Raw genomic sequence first — 18,584 nt, forward strand, 5'->3', positions numbered from 1 at the left:
CCACCCCCCCAAAAAACCCCCTCTCTATTATGGATAACGTTGATCGTGAAAACCTACCGCTACGTGTTAACCTGAGCAGTATCCGTCCCCCCGCCCGGCAGAGGTACACCTTCTCCCCCTCTTGTGACGCCCCACCAAGGGCACCTTCTCCCCCTCTTGTGACGCCCCACCAAGGGTATCTGTCGACCTCGTAGAACTTACGGGCGACTCCTCTGCACGTGCCGGTTAATATCGAAGCGTCGGATGAACCCCGCGCCGATGTGCACATTGAAAATACGAACGCCGCGACGCGTTGCGATGGGCCTGCGAGTTGTTTCCTTAAAGTAAAAATGAAATAACAGGCGAACAAAAAACTGAGCAGCATCCGTTTCTCAACAGCTCTGGGTGTTTCCGTCAGCCTCGCCAAGTGCGACTCGTTCCTCTCTTCTTCTGGTTACAGAAAGACAAAGCCTCCACTGCGTGCTGCGCATCTGTTTGAAAACCGCTCTCAAAGAGACCGGAGAGATCGGGATGGCTCCGCCTGTACACACTTCATACGTCGCCTCGATAGGAAGAGTTCGAGCGCTTAACTGCACCGCGGTTGAAAGCTGTTGAGAATATGGCCATTTTTGCGTCGCATCTTACCTAAAACAGCAGTTCTGAGGAATATTCCACAGCCCTTCATGACACTCCTGCCAGATGAAAACCTCCCTAGGTGGGAGACGATAGCCTTCACGTAGCCCACCTGATAAGTGTCCCATCGCACGACCAATACCACTTTACGTTATCTTATACAGATGTATGTAGCGCCTTAGTGCAAGGCGCTTTACAATAATTACAACGTTGTACATTAGATGATAGTGGTTAAAATAAAGAGTACTCTTGGAAATCGTTCATAATATTCGATTTCAGGTAAATGTGTAAATCTCGTCAGAAAAACGATCCTTTTAGGGGTCAAAAGACCAGCCACAGAATAGGAGGACCTGCATTATTGTTTTTAAGGAGACGTTTGACCATACTTCACCACATTTGTCAGGGAAATGTGGGGGGGCTCACTGGAGGAGGCTGCTGTATGTTTTAATGTATGATACGCTTATTTCACACCGTACATAGCCAACCGTGCTAATCGGAGGTGACTTTTGAAGAGTTGCCATTTTAGCCCCGCTGTAAAAGTTTCAACTGCAAAAAACCCCCCCCACCAAATAATTATTATGCACATTGTATACATTCATTTATATTTAGAAGCTATCACCGTTATTAATATTTCCACACACGTGTTTATTACACTGTGCTCAAGTACACATCGTACAACTGGCCAGATGCCAATGGGTTTGGAGAGCTCGACTTGCAATCTGGAGGTGTTAAGTTCACATCCCTGTCGGGAGTGGACATCTCCCATTGTACATCTGGGCAGTTGTGTAGTGGCCATTCTTAAAGTCAGATAAAAAAAAGTCGGGAGTACAAAAACTAGCGCAGTTAAACGGTGGGCGTTGCAGCCTTTCGTCCTACGTGGGAAGTTCAGAGGGCATTGGTCGCATGGTCAAAATCGGACCGCACCATTACCTGTTATGTTTAGTGTGGAATTAAAATTGACAGCTGAGCCGCCACCCCCCTGCGGGTTGAGTAGAAAAAAAAGCACCGAGTTGTGGTCGGTGCCTTGCTCTAGGAATGTGAAATGTCCACCAGTGACTCAAGACTAGCAACGCCGATGATGATCATCATCATTATTATTGTTTCCCGTCGCTTTGACTCGTTCTGTATGCATGTTATAGAGCTACGCTTTGCACACGAAGACGGTCACTGCGTCGTGCGCTTTGAGGCGTGCTTCTGCGCCCGTCCGGAACGCTTCTTCCTTCCGAAATCAGGAAGCCACTTGGAGCGATGCACTTTTAAATGTTAGATTGAAATGTCATTTCTTTAGAACTGCTTTTTGTGCGAAGTTCGTCGTCCTTCTCCCACACCTCCGATTAGCACGGTTGGCTACGTGCGTTGTGAAAGAAGAAGTTCAACACACACACGGTCACAGGGACTCGTTGAGGGTGCACCCCCAGACCGAGATAGGCCCTCGACTGTGACACCACGTGGCATCTCCCTGTGGTGTCACATCCAAATATTCCCTTAACAAGCCTCTTTTTTTATAGACAGTTTTCTTTAAACGCCGACCATGCGCTAACGTTCCACTCTGTGCACGTCGCTGGGTGTTAGTCACTGAGATTCAGACTTCCCATCAATCGAGGACCTCAATTTCGAGGCAGGTGTTGAGCGTGCTCATTAGGGATCGGGTTGGAGCCATAGGATTCGTTGCATTTGAGAACGCATCTATGCCAAGGAGACTGTAATACATTTTTTTTCTTCAAGCCCTAAAGAATTGTATCTCAAAGGTGCTGGCCCACTTGCCTAAAATGGGCATTATTCCCATGGGTCGCCCTGAAATCTGCTGCATATTACTGGCACAATTATCAGGAGCGCAACATGCATAAAATTAAGGTTACATGTTTCTACTAATACATAGATGCGTGTGTGATTTCCAAGCGTACATCTGTCCGTGCGTTTTTCAGTTTTTATATCATTGTACTCGTACATGTCGACATTTACATCGCGAGACAGAGAGAGGAACGCGTGGATCAGAAAGCATACGCAGGTTCAAGACACGATTGTACGAAAGAGGTGGGTTTGGGCAGGACACATGGCTCGGAATGATGACGACAGACGGCCAAGAATATTGACGAAGTAGCAGCCAATGGATGGAACATGTCCAAACGGAGATAGAACATGTACCTGGTGGATTATTACACGACGCGTTTGCAATAGATGGCAGTCGATTGATCATGGCTGATGATGGTCGAGATGAGATACGAGTTCACGTCGCTTGCGGATGCACGGATGATAAATACTCAACCGGAAAGTCGCCGCTTGCAAAAGCTATGCTCGCCGTCATTGGTGCATTAATTCAGACGAGGGGCCGCCGAGTTCAAGGGGACACATAGAGGGGACTAAAGCATGCCAACCAGATGAGGCCGCGGCGCACTGCGAGTGTGCTCATCATACGGGACGTCGGGTGTCAGAGTGCGAGGATGTTCAGGGGAGGGGTGAGAAGCATTTCAGCATTCTGAGCAGCACCGTGCTGAACTCTAAGCTGCATTTAGAGCCCGTCTCTGATGATTAATTCACACTTGTCCGCAGAACATCTCTACCGGAGCGCTCCTGCCCTCCTGATGGTTCACCAGAAGGCCAGTTTTCTGATCACGACGCAATTCTGCAATTCGAGGCAGGAATTTTGCCGTGGGGAATTCACACACAGATGAACTTCAATGATTCAAAATACCAACATTTCCTCGGGGAGGAATTTGAGGCGCAGTCTGTGATGGCAAGGAGATATCAAGTGTGCTTAATTTCATGGTGTGGATGAGCGCTGCATGCGGCCGATATATTATTTAAGTACAGGTGAAGTCTGCTCATTAATGTGCAATATTTTTGTCAATTTTCATAGACGTGTTTTGAGCCCTCTAAACAAATAATTTAACCATGGCTGCGATATATAAGATGGATAACCTGACATGTGGATCACATGTGGATCACATGCAATGAAGTGCATACGAATACCTACCGTCAACATTCACTACCAACACTTGTCGAGGATTTTTTTTCAAAACTATTAAAAAAACACGCTTTTAAGATTGTGCACTGACCCCCTCCCCGCCCCGTATTCATTTGAATGCCTGCTTGACTCCATGTAATCAGGGAAGGTGGCCACATTTTGAAATCAGTTCCACACCAGTGAATGGGTTTATAAAGTGATGAATGCTTGCTATCCCCCCCCTCCCCCCATTGTTACCGACTTACTATGTGCCTGGCTGAAGGAAGTAATTCTCTATCATTTCTATCGCCTTTTCTTTTAAATTGCCTTCAATGAAATACACCTCTAACGTCGCACGGACAGACAAGACTGGCTTTATGTAACCATGGGAGTGAGATGTTAACTACCTCGCCTGGTAGACAGGAGGAAGTGGGTTCGATCCCGACCCTGACGCCTGTATATTTTGAGTTTGCGTGTTCTCCCCATGGTCACGTGGATTTTTCTACGAGTCCCCCGGCTTTTCCCTCCACATTTGCAAACATGCACTTAGAATATTTGGCTATGATAAATTTCCACATGATAAGCCTCTTCGTTGAGTTATCATTTATGGCCAGGTTACTTCTGAAAAAGAACTATCTAATATTGCTTAGTGGGCATTACCTGGTAAAATAAAATTAAAAAATATTTATAGAATATGAAAAAAGCCTAATTGAAACTGCAGATTAAGAGCTGTTATTTTGACGTTCTATAGCCCCCGTAAATCCGTTCGTTTCAAGACTCCAGATGATCCTAGATGCTGCTCTCAACCTTCTGACTCGCACCCGCAAACGAGGTCAACTCACCAATTCTCGAATCCAAATTATAGCCATAATCGTATATAAGATCGCCCTCACAGTTTGTAATATCCTAAATGGTATTGCTCTGGTCTATCTATTTCATTTAGTCCCGCTCTACCTCTCTGTTCGCATGCTGCCCTCAAACAGCCCAGGCCTCCTGGCGAAATCCAAAATTCATCTCCAAACTGTGGAAGGTTGCTCCTTCTCCTTTGTTTCCCTTCGTGTTTGTGATGTCCTCCCTCTGGTTTCCCGCACTGATGATCCGCCTTTTCAGTGTTTTCCCCCCCCACCCCAATTCCCATACCATCTTCAGTCTAAATCATCATCTTTCCAGATATTTCCTGTGTTTCTGCCGCAATCATTACACATTGTAGTAAAGTTTAACATCTGATTGGGGTGACGCTGGCTGATGTATTTTGTGTACGGTGTATTGTTCCCCTGCTCTTTAGTGCCCATGTGTTTTTGTTTTGATTTTATCACTCTATTTAATTGACCTAAATGTGCTGTTTCTGTTCATGGATACCCTCTACAGCATCTTGAGATTGTTATCGCATTAATTAGATGCTATTGAAAATTTTAAATCTTATTATCAAAACTATTTGGGGTAAACTTCTATGTTTTCCTCCATAGGAATGCTTTGCCCGAAAGAGGCTAAACTGTTCTCCAAATGTGAGGGCCCACAGTTGAATCCTACATTGCATATGCTTTTCCAAGAACACAGTTTTACAGTAATATCACCTGAAATTCAAATTGTGGTGCCACAATAATTAACAATTCAATGTATTCGAACATGGCATTAGCTATTTAAGAAAAAAATCCATTATTGGACAATATATAGGTGTATACGTTGTGATCTTTAGTCTTGATACAACAGTATTCCGCCAGGTGGCTAGATATTTCCCACAGTCGATGATGCTTACCGAGTTCACATCTCGCGAGCTCTTCTTAACACCTCATGATGCTGAATGTAATCTCCAGCAAAACGCCGTACTGTATGTCGAATTGTCAAACACGTTGCTTGTCATTAAATCAACATGGTGGGTTTGCTGTTAAACCAAATAAATGTGCATATTTGGCCATGTGACAAGTTGATTTGATTGACTCCGTTGGACGGTGGAGGGTTATTGGATGAAAATATGTTCCAATTGTTCTTGCTTAAGAGGCAACCGTTTTATTGTGTAGCGACGTAGCAGGAGGGGGCTGTGGGGTGTCCTAGGATCCCACGGAGCCCCCTCTGGAACTCTCTAGAAGGTAGGCGGAGCCAAGGCTGACGCACCGGTGCTGGGTATAAAAGCCAGACCCCTGGAAGGGTCCGGGGCCAGTCCAAGACAGAAGCCAGAAGACCAGCTAGATAGAACCCTGGGACCCCTAGCCCCCCGCTGCCCTTGTAAGGGCCGGGACTCTGTGTGGCTCAGTGGTGAGACCCTGGGAACCCCCGGCCCGACGTCCTTGTGATGGCCGGGTCCGAGTGGGCCAGAGGTCGGAACCCACACCCTGGCTAGGTCGAGTTAGAGTAGCCTCCCCTAGGCACCTGTAGCCGGAAGACCCAGAGTCGTGGTCCCGTGTTAGGGCACGTTAGCCGGAGGCAATACCTCCCCAGGCAGTGGTGATAGAAGGGCCATTGCCCTGAGTGCGCCGGGGCTGTACTGCCGAGTATTGTGAATAAAAGTGTTGCCTCAGTCTCTGACGTCTCCAGAACTCACTACACTACATTTGGTGTCTGAAGTGAAAATGGACACACGTCGAAAGACACGTTCCTGCAGCACCGACAGTATCAATGTTTTTTTTTACTGAAAATATGCATCGCGATACGTCTATCATGCACCTTTCAGAATGCCGCACGCTTCATGCTCTCGTAAGGCAGGCTGAGTGGGAGGAACCCGTTCACTCAGTGCTGGGGTTATATTTCTGGCGATCACCTCTGCTTAAACGTTTCTGGGAGGATAATAAACTAATTTGACGAAAGCGTGGAAATAAAAAAGCATAATCCTCAACAAAAATTGCTCTCATCGGCAAGGCATATAATTAAAGTTGATTGATTGTATTCTATAAGGTTTCCACATTGTTTGTATATTTTCACTCATGTCACAGTGTTTATTTTACCCCCGACAATTTGAATGTCTGACAACCAACGAGCAAATTTAAACGTTGCACTCTTTAGCTGTATCTTTACAAAATCAGTACACAAACCCTCCTCCAATTAATGAATTAATTATCGCCAACAGACTATTGCGAGCAGGTGTCACTCCTATTGTCGCTTTAACGCTTGGAAGGCCAAAATCAAGGACAAACAGAAATTCGTGAGAGTCTTTTGTTGTTGCCCATTTTGTACGTGTACTGGTGACTTTGCTGAGAAACTATTCCAAGACTCACTGCCCACGTGAGCGTTCCTGCACTGGGCAGGAGTATAAATGTGCTTCTGGTTTAGACACCTGACATGGCATGAACTCGCTGAGCCACGTAGTCACCTCTGAGCTGGAGGGCATTTGAATAACAATGAAGACACCAGACACAATATTCCCTGCAAATTAGAGCATGGAAGAACTATTGTTCTCCTGTAAATTTGAGTATCAAGGGGCTATTGAATAACTCTTCTCTGTTAAAAGCTTCTTTGTTAAAAACTCTTCTCTATTTGGTTCGGTAACTAATTGCTTAATTGTAGTTGAAACAAGTTCCGTAGGCCATGGGAAATGCCACGGGGAAGTAGCAGCGTAGAGGAAATGGATGCCACGATAAGTAAAATGTAACCATGTCTCAATATGGAAATGAAAATGTTGATGCATGTTTTGAGTATCCATTGTGCATATACAGCGTGCTTAAAACAATGTTAACACTTACATGGGACTATCGTTTTTAATGGAAAAAGAACGGATAATACTCTATAACATAACAAATGTATTTTAATAGCTTCAAAAAGTCAGTCTCCACTTGTTCGCCATCATTGTCAACACGTGCCTGGAATATTTTCCAGGTGGTCTCCAGAACCTGGAGGCACATTTCTTGTGATATTGTTGCAAATTCTCAGAAGGGTTAAAAAAAATTATGCACCCTGTATATGGGCATATGAGAATATGCACAGTGGCACTGTTCATAAATCAGAGATGCTGCATAACTTGCACCAACTCCATTGAAATATTAAGTGAAATTAGTAGCAAACATGTACTATCATTTAAGATTTATTTTACATTTTGATTTAAAGCTTTCGTGACTGCAGTAATTCATATTCTTAGTTTTTTCGGTAAAGTCACGTTGAAGAGAAACAACAAAATAACAAAATATATATATATTTTGTTAATAATATTTTGTTAATAATATTTTGTTAAAAATATATATTTTGTTGTTTCTCTTCAACGTGACTTTACCGAAAAAACTAAGAATATTTATTTTACAGTTTGGACAATTTCTGTGCAGCACACAGTATGCCGTGACTTTTACAAATATCAGAGATAATGGTCACGTTTCATTATTAATGCCTCGGATGCTTAACGTTCAGCAGAAATACAAAAAAACAAAACCTTGGTTGCTGCTCGTGTTCCTGTTGTCGGTTTTATGCCAGTGTACTTTATTATATTTTGATGTCCATTTAATAGAAAAATCAACAACGAGAACCATAATTGCAAATTACTGAGGAGCGTTTCTTAACATAGATCTCATTTTCCACGTTACGCAACACAAATGTGCATATCACTTGTCTGTTGTGAGCAAAAGGGTAATTATACAGGACCAACTGTAAGCACATTCTTTTTAGGGCCTATGCGAAGCTACACTTGTAATTACAGGTACCAGATGTGGCCCAGGGAGCTAATTGAAGAGTGACTCTGTGCTGCGCTGTTCATCGAAATTCGGCACACACCTGCCAGGCGGAGTAGAGGCAGAGCAATCCACTTGCCGTAACATACAACGGGAAGGTGTTCTTCCTCCACTCAACACCTTCAACTCACACCGATGACTACGCTATAATATTGTTTAATACAAAATGCTTGAAATAAAAGTTTGCCAAACATATAGGTCTCATAATGAATGTGCCTTGGCATTTGAAATGAAAGTTGTCGTTTCAATCAAGGGATGAACAGCGGCTTACAGCGCGTTATGAATTAATTTTAGGTCAACGGTATTCTTCAAATGTTGTCATCAAACCCCCACATTACCGCCATAAAGTAGGGCCAATTGTTTAACCTTCATCAATTATTAAACCTAATCTGGACAATACAACAATGTGAATTCAGCGGCTAATCCGCGTGTCGATGGAGTATTTATAGCGGTGCAATGTTGTGCGGCACTCGGGTTCGATATTTTAGCGCAAACAAATGGATGGTTACACAATAATTACATTGAAAATCATTCGAACGCAATGAAACCGATCACAGCTCTTTGTCGCTCCATTTGCTGGACGAACATCGTTCCACACAAGTCTCAGCACCCTGGTTAGATAGAGGGAGTTGGCGAACACGGCGGTTCGAGATATAATTTTCCACCGATTTTTTTTTTTAAGCCGTGGCAGGGAATCAAACTCGGGTAAACGGGTTCACAGTGCATTCTGCTAACCGCTGCGCGAGGGCTCCCTTCCAATTAAAAACATATAATACTGTACAAATATTAAATTCAAAAGGCTCTGTTGATATAACACTTTTTTTAATAATAATAAACCGAACAAAGATGTCACCGATGTGTAACGAGACGAGTGACTGCTGCGTGGCTTGAGTTCCACTTCGCACTTACCCTCTGACATGTCGATAAATCCCAGCACGTGTAAGATTTTAAGTCCGGCACAAAGAATAAGCACAATCCCAAAAGTCTGCAGTCCTTCCGACTCCCAGTTGATGTCCCACATGCTTTTCAAATCCAAGCTCAGCAGCGATTTTAATTATTACCACCGTGACAATTTACATGGCCGAGATATGTCCTTCCGAAGGTACGATCGAGTAAGTCTTGGCTGGTTATTGCGTCTGAAGAGACATTTGAGAAGAAGAAAAAAACTTAGAAAAACTTGAAAAAACCGGCACTCGTGGTCACAGTCCGCATGGCGAGATGTTTCGCTATATCCATCCAAACGCGAATTGTATTCCTACTGGCTTCTTCAGAGAATACGAGCACGTCCACAAAGCGATGAGACGTAAAGATGCAGGCAACAAAAACAACACTTTCCCTAATTTTTCAAGGAACGAGATGGGGATTTGTATCGACGCACGGTGCCGTGCGAGACACAGAGAGGAGAGCGCTTGCAAGCGCGTGAGAGTGGAGGGTGAAATTGTTTTTTTTTTCTTCCGAGCTGCAATCTGTCTCCCTCTGCAGGGCGTGCTCCAACACCAGGAGTGGGAGGACCCTTCCACTTCCCTCTCTCCTCAGTCCGCCAGGCAAACTCCGAGAATTCCCAATTTGCATTTCAGCTGAACGCCCAAGAGTAAAGAGCTTCCCGCAGCTTCGCCACCGAAGGGCCGCTGAGAACGACAACGTGTAGGCCCTCCAGAAGCCTTGCTGTGACATTGCAATTGCCCCAGCGGTTGATCAACTCGTGATCCACCTGCCAGGATGATTTTTTGCCATCACAACAAAATGCATTTCTTCAGAAGACCGAGTGGTCAGTATTCATATACGGGACGATGAATTTATAGATACCCTCCTCCAACTGACTGATCATCACAATCTTTCGACTCAACAGGTGATTCAATCATGGGACCTCCTTTGCCAGTACCAAAATATGATAATAGGTTTTTCCCCTTTTTTTATGGCAACAAAACAGGTGTTAAGAGCATGTTTTTTTGTTTGCATTCTGACCACAAGCATTGTGGTGAATGCAGACATGATTCCTTGTAAAAGGTTTCAATTTTGGTGTTTTAACATCTTAACACCTGTTTTGTTGCCAGAAAAAAGGGGAATATCCTATTCTCAGGTGATTCAATGTTGTGAAGGCGATGGCTCTGTATCTTGAATGGTAACAGAAGGAAGAAGGGTGGTGCCATGGATGGATGGAGATTGATGGATCTGTGGCGTACACAGAATTTTAAGCTGCGCGTGACCGTAAAGGAAAACGACTTACAATTTGTATCGTAAATTCCGTGACGCAGGTTTTATTTCAAATGTAAACAAACCAAAACAATGTAAGAACTGAGGAGAATGAGATGAGTGCACAAGACGCCATGCTTAACATCCTTCTGTCTGAACCCACAATTGAATGAAATCTTCCTTTATTATTGTGGTGTGATTGGGATTACATAATGATTACATAATGAAACATAAAGCATTATTGAAGTGGCCATTCCACAAGTGTGAGGCTGTCCCTCTGCCCTCTGGGTGTGTTCGTTTCCCAGCGTACACATGGGTTAAACCTGTGCCCCAGGAGACGGGATGTGTGCGCATCACTGGGCATTTTTCAGTAAATATTAACACATATGGGACTCCCATTACCCAATAACAAAATCACCAACCACGTATTCTAGTGTGCTCTGTTACAAGAAACACTTCGGAAGGCAGATCAAATGCAGCACTTTTAAATTAACTTTGTTTATGTATTCACCGTACATTTTTTTTCCAGTGCATTCACAATTTCAGAATTTGATTCTGGAATGGTCTGAATCGCATAGTACATATGTTTCCTGCAAACAATTATATGCTAAATTAAGCTGGTGTGCCTTATTAAAGCAATAATTTAGCAAACAAACATATTGCTTGCCATGAATAACGGTTAAGGGAATCGACCAGGATGAAATATATATACGCTGCCAAACACTGCCCTTTTTATTATTGAATTACCTTCATATATTTGTAGGAAATGTTTATTATTTGGCCAAAAATGTGGATATGAAATTAATGTACAAAAGTAATGTTAAGAAATGGGAATAACAGTTTCATGCAGATTTGGTTTACCTCTCTTTAGAAATGAACACACACACTCGAATTGTAGAGTTTGCAGGATTACTCCAAAAGTAACGAATTGCCACGTTTAGTTCACGTGACAAAAAACTTGCTAATTGGCTGTGTCGGATGGTGGCGGGTTAACGATACACTTATATTTACGTGATCTAACCCAAAAAAACCTCTATTATCATTAATATTGGTCGCGAAAGCCTACATGTTAAAATGATCCATCATACATTAACATTCTAACATAGATTAAACAAAATATAGGTTCTAACTGCAAATATGCAGAATAAAATCCCCTAAAATATGGAAACTATGTAGCTTCATATACAAATAATAAAATACTGTATTGTTCGCAACAGATTGCAAAGGAAAATGATATGTTTAATAAGATATTAACAACAACGCAAGTAAACCTAACCTCTGTTTAACACACCATTTCATTACATACTTCTACTTTCATTAAACTTGTGTGCAGCATGGCCCTTGAGTGAAATTATTGTACGAATGGGCTTTTTATCAATCTGGTCATTACTCACAGATATGTTCGGTGAGAAAGTGTATGAATAAAATCAAGGAGACGGGGGTTTGGGGGGAAGAGGTATTTAAATGATAAATTATGTCTTTCATTTTAGGAGGCACTGGGCAATCATTAAATCGGAATTAGAATACTGGAAGGCATTCGGAACGCATGGAACCGAAGTGAAAGACTTTGCCCACTGCAAAGTGCAATAATTATCCTTGGAGGACCCAGGTTGGAAGGAGGTCAAAGGTAAAAGTGGTTAGGCTAAGAGGCTTGCCCTTAATTGGACCATTCCCTGCTGCATTACCAGAGCAGTTACTGACGCGTGGCTTCATTGCATGTAATCAATATTAAATGACACGTGCAAAAACACTCCCATAGAGACCCCATGGTTTCGATTAACGTGCAAATGTTGACGAACGGCATGTTTACGTTATGCACGCGGGGCGCCAATTTCGGCCAATCGTAAGCGGGGCTGAGCCATGCCCTCAGCCAATCAGCGACGCCCATTTATGAGCGTTTCGACCTCGACTGGCTTTGTTTACATTTCGTTTTATGTTTTGGCAGTGAAAAACTGCTTTTTTGCAGACTCAGTGACTTTTAATTGTTTTTATAACTCATACGTGAATTCGATTAAACAGTTATTTCGGTTAACAGCGTTTTCGTGGAACGTATTAAAACCGTTAACTGTGGGACTCCTCTCATTCGAGACGGCGCTCACCCACACAAGAGCTCTCCGCTTTACGGTGACAACTTCACGGCAACACTCGTGGCTCACAGCAAGAATGCCGGGGTTTGACTTGTGACTCGGGCACCTTTCTATAAGGAGTTTGCATGTTTCTCTCCCTGTTCTGCATGGTGTTCTCCGGTTTTCCATCCCAAATAACAACAACAACAACAAAAAACTATACAATGTAATTAGTATTGGCCAAACATTGCAATGCTGAAAAAAAATCACCTGCAAATAACTTAATTTGGCTTGCACGTAGCAGCAACATCGCCGCCCACTGTAGCCAAAAACCTGGCAGGAACCCCTTGGAAATGAATCTTGAAACTCGGTGAAGTTTTCCTGGGTCTTGGGTAAACAATGATACATGTCCCACTGTGAGCCAGCAACTGAATACAGAGTATTAGGATATCCTACAATAATTCATGTTTCTTTAGTTTTGCGAATATTACATGCAATATTGGATGTCGAGAAAAAAAAACACCCCTTTACGTATATGCAATCGTTGGCTATATGTTGTAATTGCATGCATAAATGGGCTGGAAAATAGTGATTTTTGTTTCATATGTATTGCTTGCTCATACAACCAATCCAATATTAACAGCGTGTCTTGCTGTTTATTGCCCCCATTGAATGGTAATACGATCAATAAAAAAACAGCAACGCACTCAGCAGAGTATTGGAGTGCTGACAGATTGTTGCGGGCGTCATACCCAAATACCACAATCCCATCGTGCATGAGCCCTGCAGCGATCACAGTTTCTGCGTGGGTGATTAAAATGTGCAAATCTCCAATCGCTTTCGTGGAATTACAACGGGAAGTTTTCCATACAAAAAAAAATATCCAGTCTAATGGTGATGCAGGATTTTCCATTGAAAAGAATGTGCATTCTTTGAAAGTCAAGGAATCACCCAGAAAATAGCTCCATTCATTTAAATGGCGATGCCAGGGATCATCTTTGAAATTAATGTGGATTGTTTGAAAGCCTAGGACGCATCAAGTTGAATCCCCATTCATAACCAATCGCCATGACAATCGCCTGGCCAGGCCCCACAGGTCCTCCCTCCATGCCTAAGCTGCTTAACAATATTGCGGTGAATTAGGCCAATTCCACGCATAAGGTGTCAACCATATATTTAAATGTTGATTCTGGTTGACGTGGGCTGGTTCGTAGTGGGGTTGATTCCATTTGGCCGGTATTGATGAGAATTGCCATTGAAGCGCTTCCCACTCGTGGACCTTCATTTCAGTGGCGGTTCCACTTAGTCGGCTAGGCCTCATGGGCCCACGTTGCCAGAATGCCACGCTAGGCTGCAAGAAATCTGCCCCCACCCACGATTCCACAATGCCACCGAGTTCCAAATTCCAGTTATGAATGGTATTCGGTAAGAAGACGAACAGCGACTCCAAGATAGAATTGTGATAATAGCTTAAGCTCGAACAACAACAAGGAATTATACTGTACTGTCATTGTATCTGCAAATATGTCTCGATGATAGTTATTAAACAAATGTAATACATTCATAATTCACCATCATTTTCAACATAATTTACTAAAAAATATAACCTTTTGTGTGATAATGTACTGATATGGTGCAATGGCCTGTTTTCTGCGAACAAAATTTTGGGTTCATTTTTTGCTAGCGCCTATGAGGAGGCAGATGAGACAGAAAGTGTAATGTTCTATCTACGAGATAATCATGTATTCATAGTATGCACGCGCAGCTTCATCGGGCATTATTATATTTAAAAAAAAAAGTTGAATTGACAAACTCCGTAGTCGGTAGCAAACGTTCTCTAGACATTATCCGTACCCTGAAGCAACATGGCGCATGCAATTTGTACACCATCCAGTAGTAATAACTACGCTTTGTGAGACGGTGTAGAACCATATTAGGAACAGTACGATCGAGTTTGTTCTGAAATAGTCGTACGGAATTGAAGGTAGTTGCTTGATTGTTTATTTTTTCTTTTCAAATAAATACATTTTACAAAAAAAACGAATTCACTTTTTCTTCATTGTTATAGCTTTTACCACCGAAAGCAATACCAAATATCGCTGTGTTGAAATTTTCAGTTTTGTAGTTGTAAGGTGTGCTCAATGTGTCTCTAAATGAAATACCGAGGAGCGAAATAGTTTCGCGATTATATATTTATTTATTTGCGTGTAATGCTCGCGGGGGCAGTAAGGGGTGGTAATGAGTGATGATGTGGGGGGGGGGGGGACTTCATCTAGCAGTGGACAGATCATGAGCTAATAGTGATGATCATTGTACTAACCAACTTTCATTGATTGCCATAACTCGAAATAGTTTAACGTTATCCGCCATATTTTACTGTGAAATGACGTGGTACCTTCTGAGTCTATCGTATCTCCAGGGCTGATATAATCAGCAACACCAGGTGAAATTGTTACCAGGTGTTTCCTACAAATCCACTGCCTCGCACTCCAAAACTTGTGCAGAGCCTTTAGATATAAGCATGGCACAATGTTACTTCGACGTTTCAAAATATTGAGATACACCACATGTGCGGATATACGATTACAATTAAATAATTGTAACTACTTATATTTTGTTTTACATGCACAATTGTAACTACATTATGACCTAATTGATGTATTCCTGCGATGTGTGAGTATTAAAGAATGACACTGCTTCACCAAATTCAGCTTCAGTTTTGGCCGCACCGATGTCCACTGCAACTGAAGCGACGCGATGATGACAAGTCACCCACTGCATGGTTACTGTAACTTTTCCGCACACGCGCTTGTCCCCAGAAGTATTTAACTAGCGGTTAATAACGTTGCTCTTTTCGGAGGCACAAGTAGACCCTGTCACACGGCAGTGCAAGATCCATTACGTCGCGGCCTGATGTCACGCGTGAATGACATCTTCGGTAGTGCAGGAGCGTGCATGGCGTTTGCCGTCACCTGCTAACCATGTGGTCAATTTGACCTTCCATAACTTTAAGCGGTTTTTTTTCAAATATATGACCTCCCAAGGAATAAACAAAAAAACGAATTGAAATGTGGCTTTATACAGCCTAGTTGCAGCCACTGCAATGCAAACACAAACCCATGAATTGCGAGCTGTAAATACGAACATAATGTCGTCCGAAAGGCTCAATTTATTTGCGAGTTTGGTGTTCATTCCCAACTAAATTGGGTGATGCCCACTGCGTACATCGCTTGATTGCTTGACATTGAAACCTAAGCCATTTTGGCCGCTGCTGAGGCTTGACGATTGAGTGCCTCGGTAATTAGTTTGCATATCATTAGACAACATTGTACGGTCGCGTGGCGGTCTGGCACACGTGAATTTGCATATCCGTTTGAAGTGACAGCTCAAATGTAAAGTTAAACAATATGCGTGCTAACCAAATGCCGTTAAAAATGTTCCCAGTTTACTTCGAACAGCGATATATAAAAAAAAATCAGACGCAATGTAATTTCAAATAAAGCCTCTGGCGTTGTAGGAAAAGTATAGAACTGAAATGAACTCTCCCAGAACACTCTTCCATATCCACTGAACCAAGCTGAACTCTCGCCTACCCTCTGTACTATACAAAAAACAAAACTGTGTACTGTAGTTTTGTGAAACGTGGAGCCAAAACCACTATAAGATTGAAAATGACAATTTCCCCAGTACCCTGCGGTCGTTATGGTCCTCAGTATTCCTGTATCAGCTTGAGAAACGTGAAATGTTCTAGATTTCGCACAGTACCTATGTATGCCTAATTAACACATTTGTGCATGCTATGAATAAAAAAAAACACGCGTGCAGATTTTTTTGGCGATAAAAACCAGTGTTTTAACATAATCACCAACTGATATGCACCGTAATCCACTATTTATTGTTGGGAAATACAACATAGTACAGTATTATTGAATTTGGGCATCATAAAATATACATGAAAAAAATAAACAAAGCATTTTAGAAGGTGGGTAAATGGATTATGTAACCAATCCGCCATGCCTGGGCACTGAGAGAACATATCAACTGTTTTTTAGCCCCAGGCTAGAAAATAATATGAATAATGAAATTGATGTTTTTTGTCTTCATCCGAGGGATACTGCCATAGAAACAAAATTCATGAGTTCACTCAATTACATAAATCATTCATTCACCGATAAAAGTGCCCAGACACAAAATAAACACATACTGTACATAGGCATTATTTCTAAATATTTCAACGTAAGGTCCCAGTCTAAAAGCACAAAGTGCCAAGTCAACCACGTGTTGCGCTCACTCAATGGACATACATAATATCTTTTTTATGCCGTACGCATTTATCATTGCGAGATTTTACCTGTAAGACTTCGGCATAACCCTGCAAACGTGTTATATAACATCTGTTTTAGTACCTTTCTGCAAGTTTTGACAATAAAAATTACCCCCAGGAACATATCCTAAATTAACATCATTACGTCAATGGTAAAAGAGGCTTCGGTTTACGCACTTTCCCCTAAAGCAGGCTTTGAGTCATCTTCTTTGGTTCTTTCGGTAAGTCACGTAGAATGAGAATAAAATAATAAAATAAAATAACACAATAAAATTCCCACGACGTTTCGGCCACAACACAAGTGGCCTTCAACGCTGTCCTCTGGACAGGCCAGTCCCTTCACCTGATGAAGGCCGCTTGTGTTGTGGCCAAAACGTCGTGAGAATTTTATTGTGTTATTTTATTTTATTATTTTATTCTCATTCTACGCGACTTTACCGAAAGAACCAAAAAAGATGAATCCTTGCAGTCACGAAAGCTTTAAATCGAAATTTACAGGCTTTAAGTGTTATTGCTTTGCAAGTGTGGGTTTTCTCATGGTTACTCTGTGTTATTTTCACTACTTTCCATTGCACATTGATGGAATTTGGCCAAACATCCGGATGTATGATCATCCTAAAACTTAGCGAGGTTTTAATGGCTAAAAATTGTCATCACCATCACCTCCTCATATCTCTTGCTTCTATGTCAGATTTTCATGGCATGAGAAAAAACTTCGATTTGTTTTTACTCATTATGGCCGCAGACAATTACAAGTAATTATTGGTACTGCTGCGTTCACTAGAAATTCATTTGCAAACACTAGAAAGCCCGTGTGAATGAAATCACTCTAGATTTAAAGCTTTCGTGACTGCTAGGATCCATACTCTTTGGTTCTATTGGGTAAAGTCACCACGTAGGTGAAAATAAAATAACAAAAAATCACGACGTTTCGGCCACAACACAAGCGGCCTTCATCAGGTGAAGGGACGAGACTGTCTGGAGGACAGCGCTGGAGTGGAAGAAGCCACGCTTAGATCACGACCTTTAAGCTGTGTGAGAAGAAAAAGGCCAAGTGCCTTGACAAAGGAATTAGCATATAATTTAGTATTGAAATGGCTCATTGAAATAGCTAAGTTAAAGTATACACATCCGCAGAGGTACCCCTTGACAAAGGAATTAGCATCGAATTTAACATTGAAATAGCTGAGTGATTAGCTTGTAACTGGTCACAGAAATAGCTATGTTAAAGTTAGAGCATATACATTCACCGAGGCACCTAGTACTCATCAAACGGGATAATTTAGCGAAACACAACCACGCTCAGACATCGGACCTGTGTGTGAGCAAACAAGGTGTTCTGATAAAGAAATTAGCATAAAAAATAGCATTTGATTGGTGGATTTTAGGAAAGAGGTGGTGTACGTGCCGGTGGACTCGCAGTTTGGCGCGGGGGGGGAAGGGGGAGTTTACCTATTGATGGTGTGAAAAGGGGGAATTTATAAGAGCTGCGAAAGTTTGGGGTACCACTACTTGAAAAATATACTGTACCATTGAAATTAGTTTAATGTTTAGTTCGATTTAGAACATCTTTCCAATGGTTGCTTAATTTGAAACCATCCTCTCGGTTGAAATTGTGTCTGTGTTTGTAGATCTGAATTGCTTCATGAACAAATCTCTGATAAAAGCCCGTGGGTTTGCAAAGAACCTTGGTATCGGAGAAAATTATATCGTGATCACCCACAGCGTTGTAACAGTGATCAGCCACGGCAGAAGAATTCGTTTTGCCGTGTTTCAAATCTGATTTGTGCTCGCGAATT

General features: G+C 42.3%; 1 protein-coding gene across 7 annotated transcripts in view; it reads right to left on the reverse strand.

Moving 5' to 3' along the window:
• LOC116940471 (Kv channel-interacting protein 4-like) overlaps nt 1-18,584 on the reverse strand; it is a 390,068-nt gene that overhangs the window by 64,639 nt on the left and 306,845 nt on the right. Inside the window, exon 1 of one of the 7 annotated variants that reach the window (XM_032950351.2) lies at nt 9,112-17,679. The exons of the other annotated variants lie outside the window; for them this stretch is intronic. Within the exon in view, the coding sequence (XP_032806242.1) occupies nt 9,112-9,223 (112 nt within the window). The 5' untranslated portion in view covers nt 9,224-17,679. Of the gene's footprint in view, nt 1-9,111; nt 17,680-18,584 lie in introns of those variants that run through there. 7 annotated transcript variants of the gene reach the window in all.

Source organism: Petromyzon marinus, chromosome 9 (genome assembly GCF_048934315.1).
Source record: "Petromyzon marinus isolate PM22_M1 ecotype Great Lakes invasive population chromosome 9, UKy_Petmar_22M1.pri1.0, whole genome shotgun sequence".
NCBI classification, from domain to species: domain Eukaryota; kingdom Metazoa; phylum Chordata; class Hyperoartia; order Petromyzontiformes; family Petromyzontidae; genus Petromyzon; species Petromyzon marinus.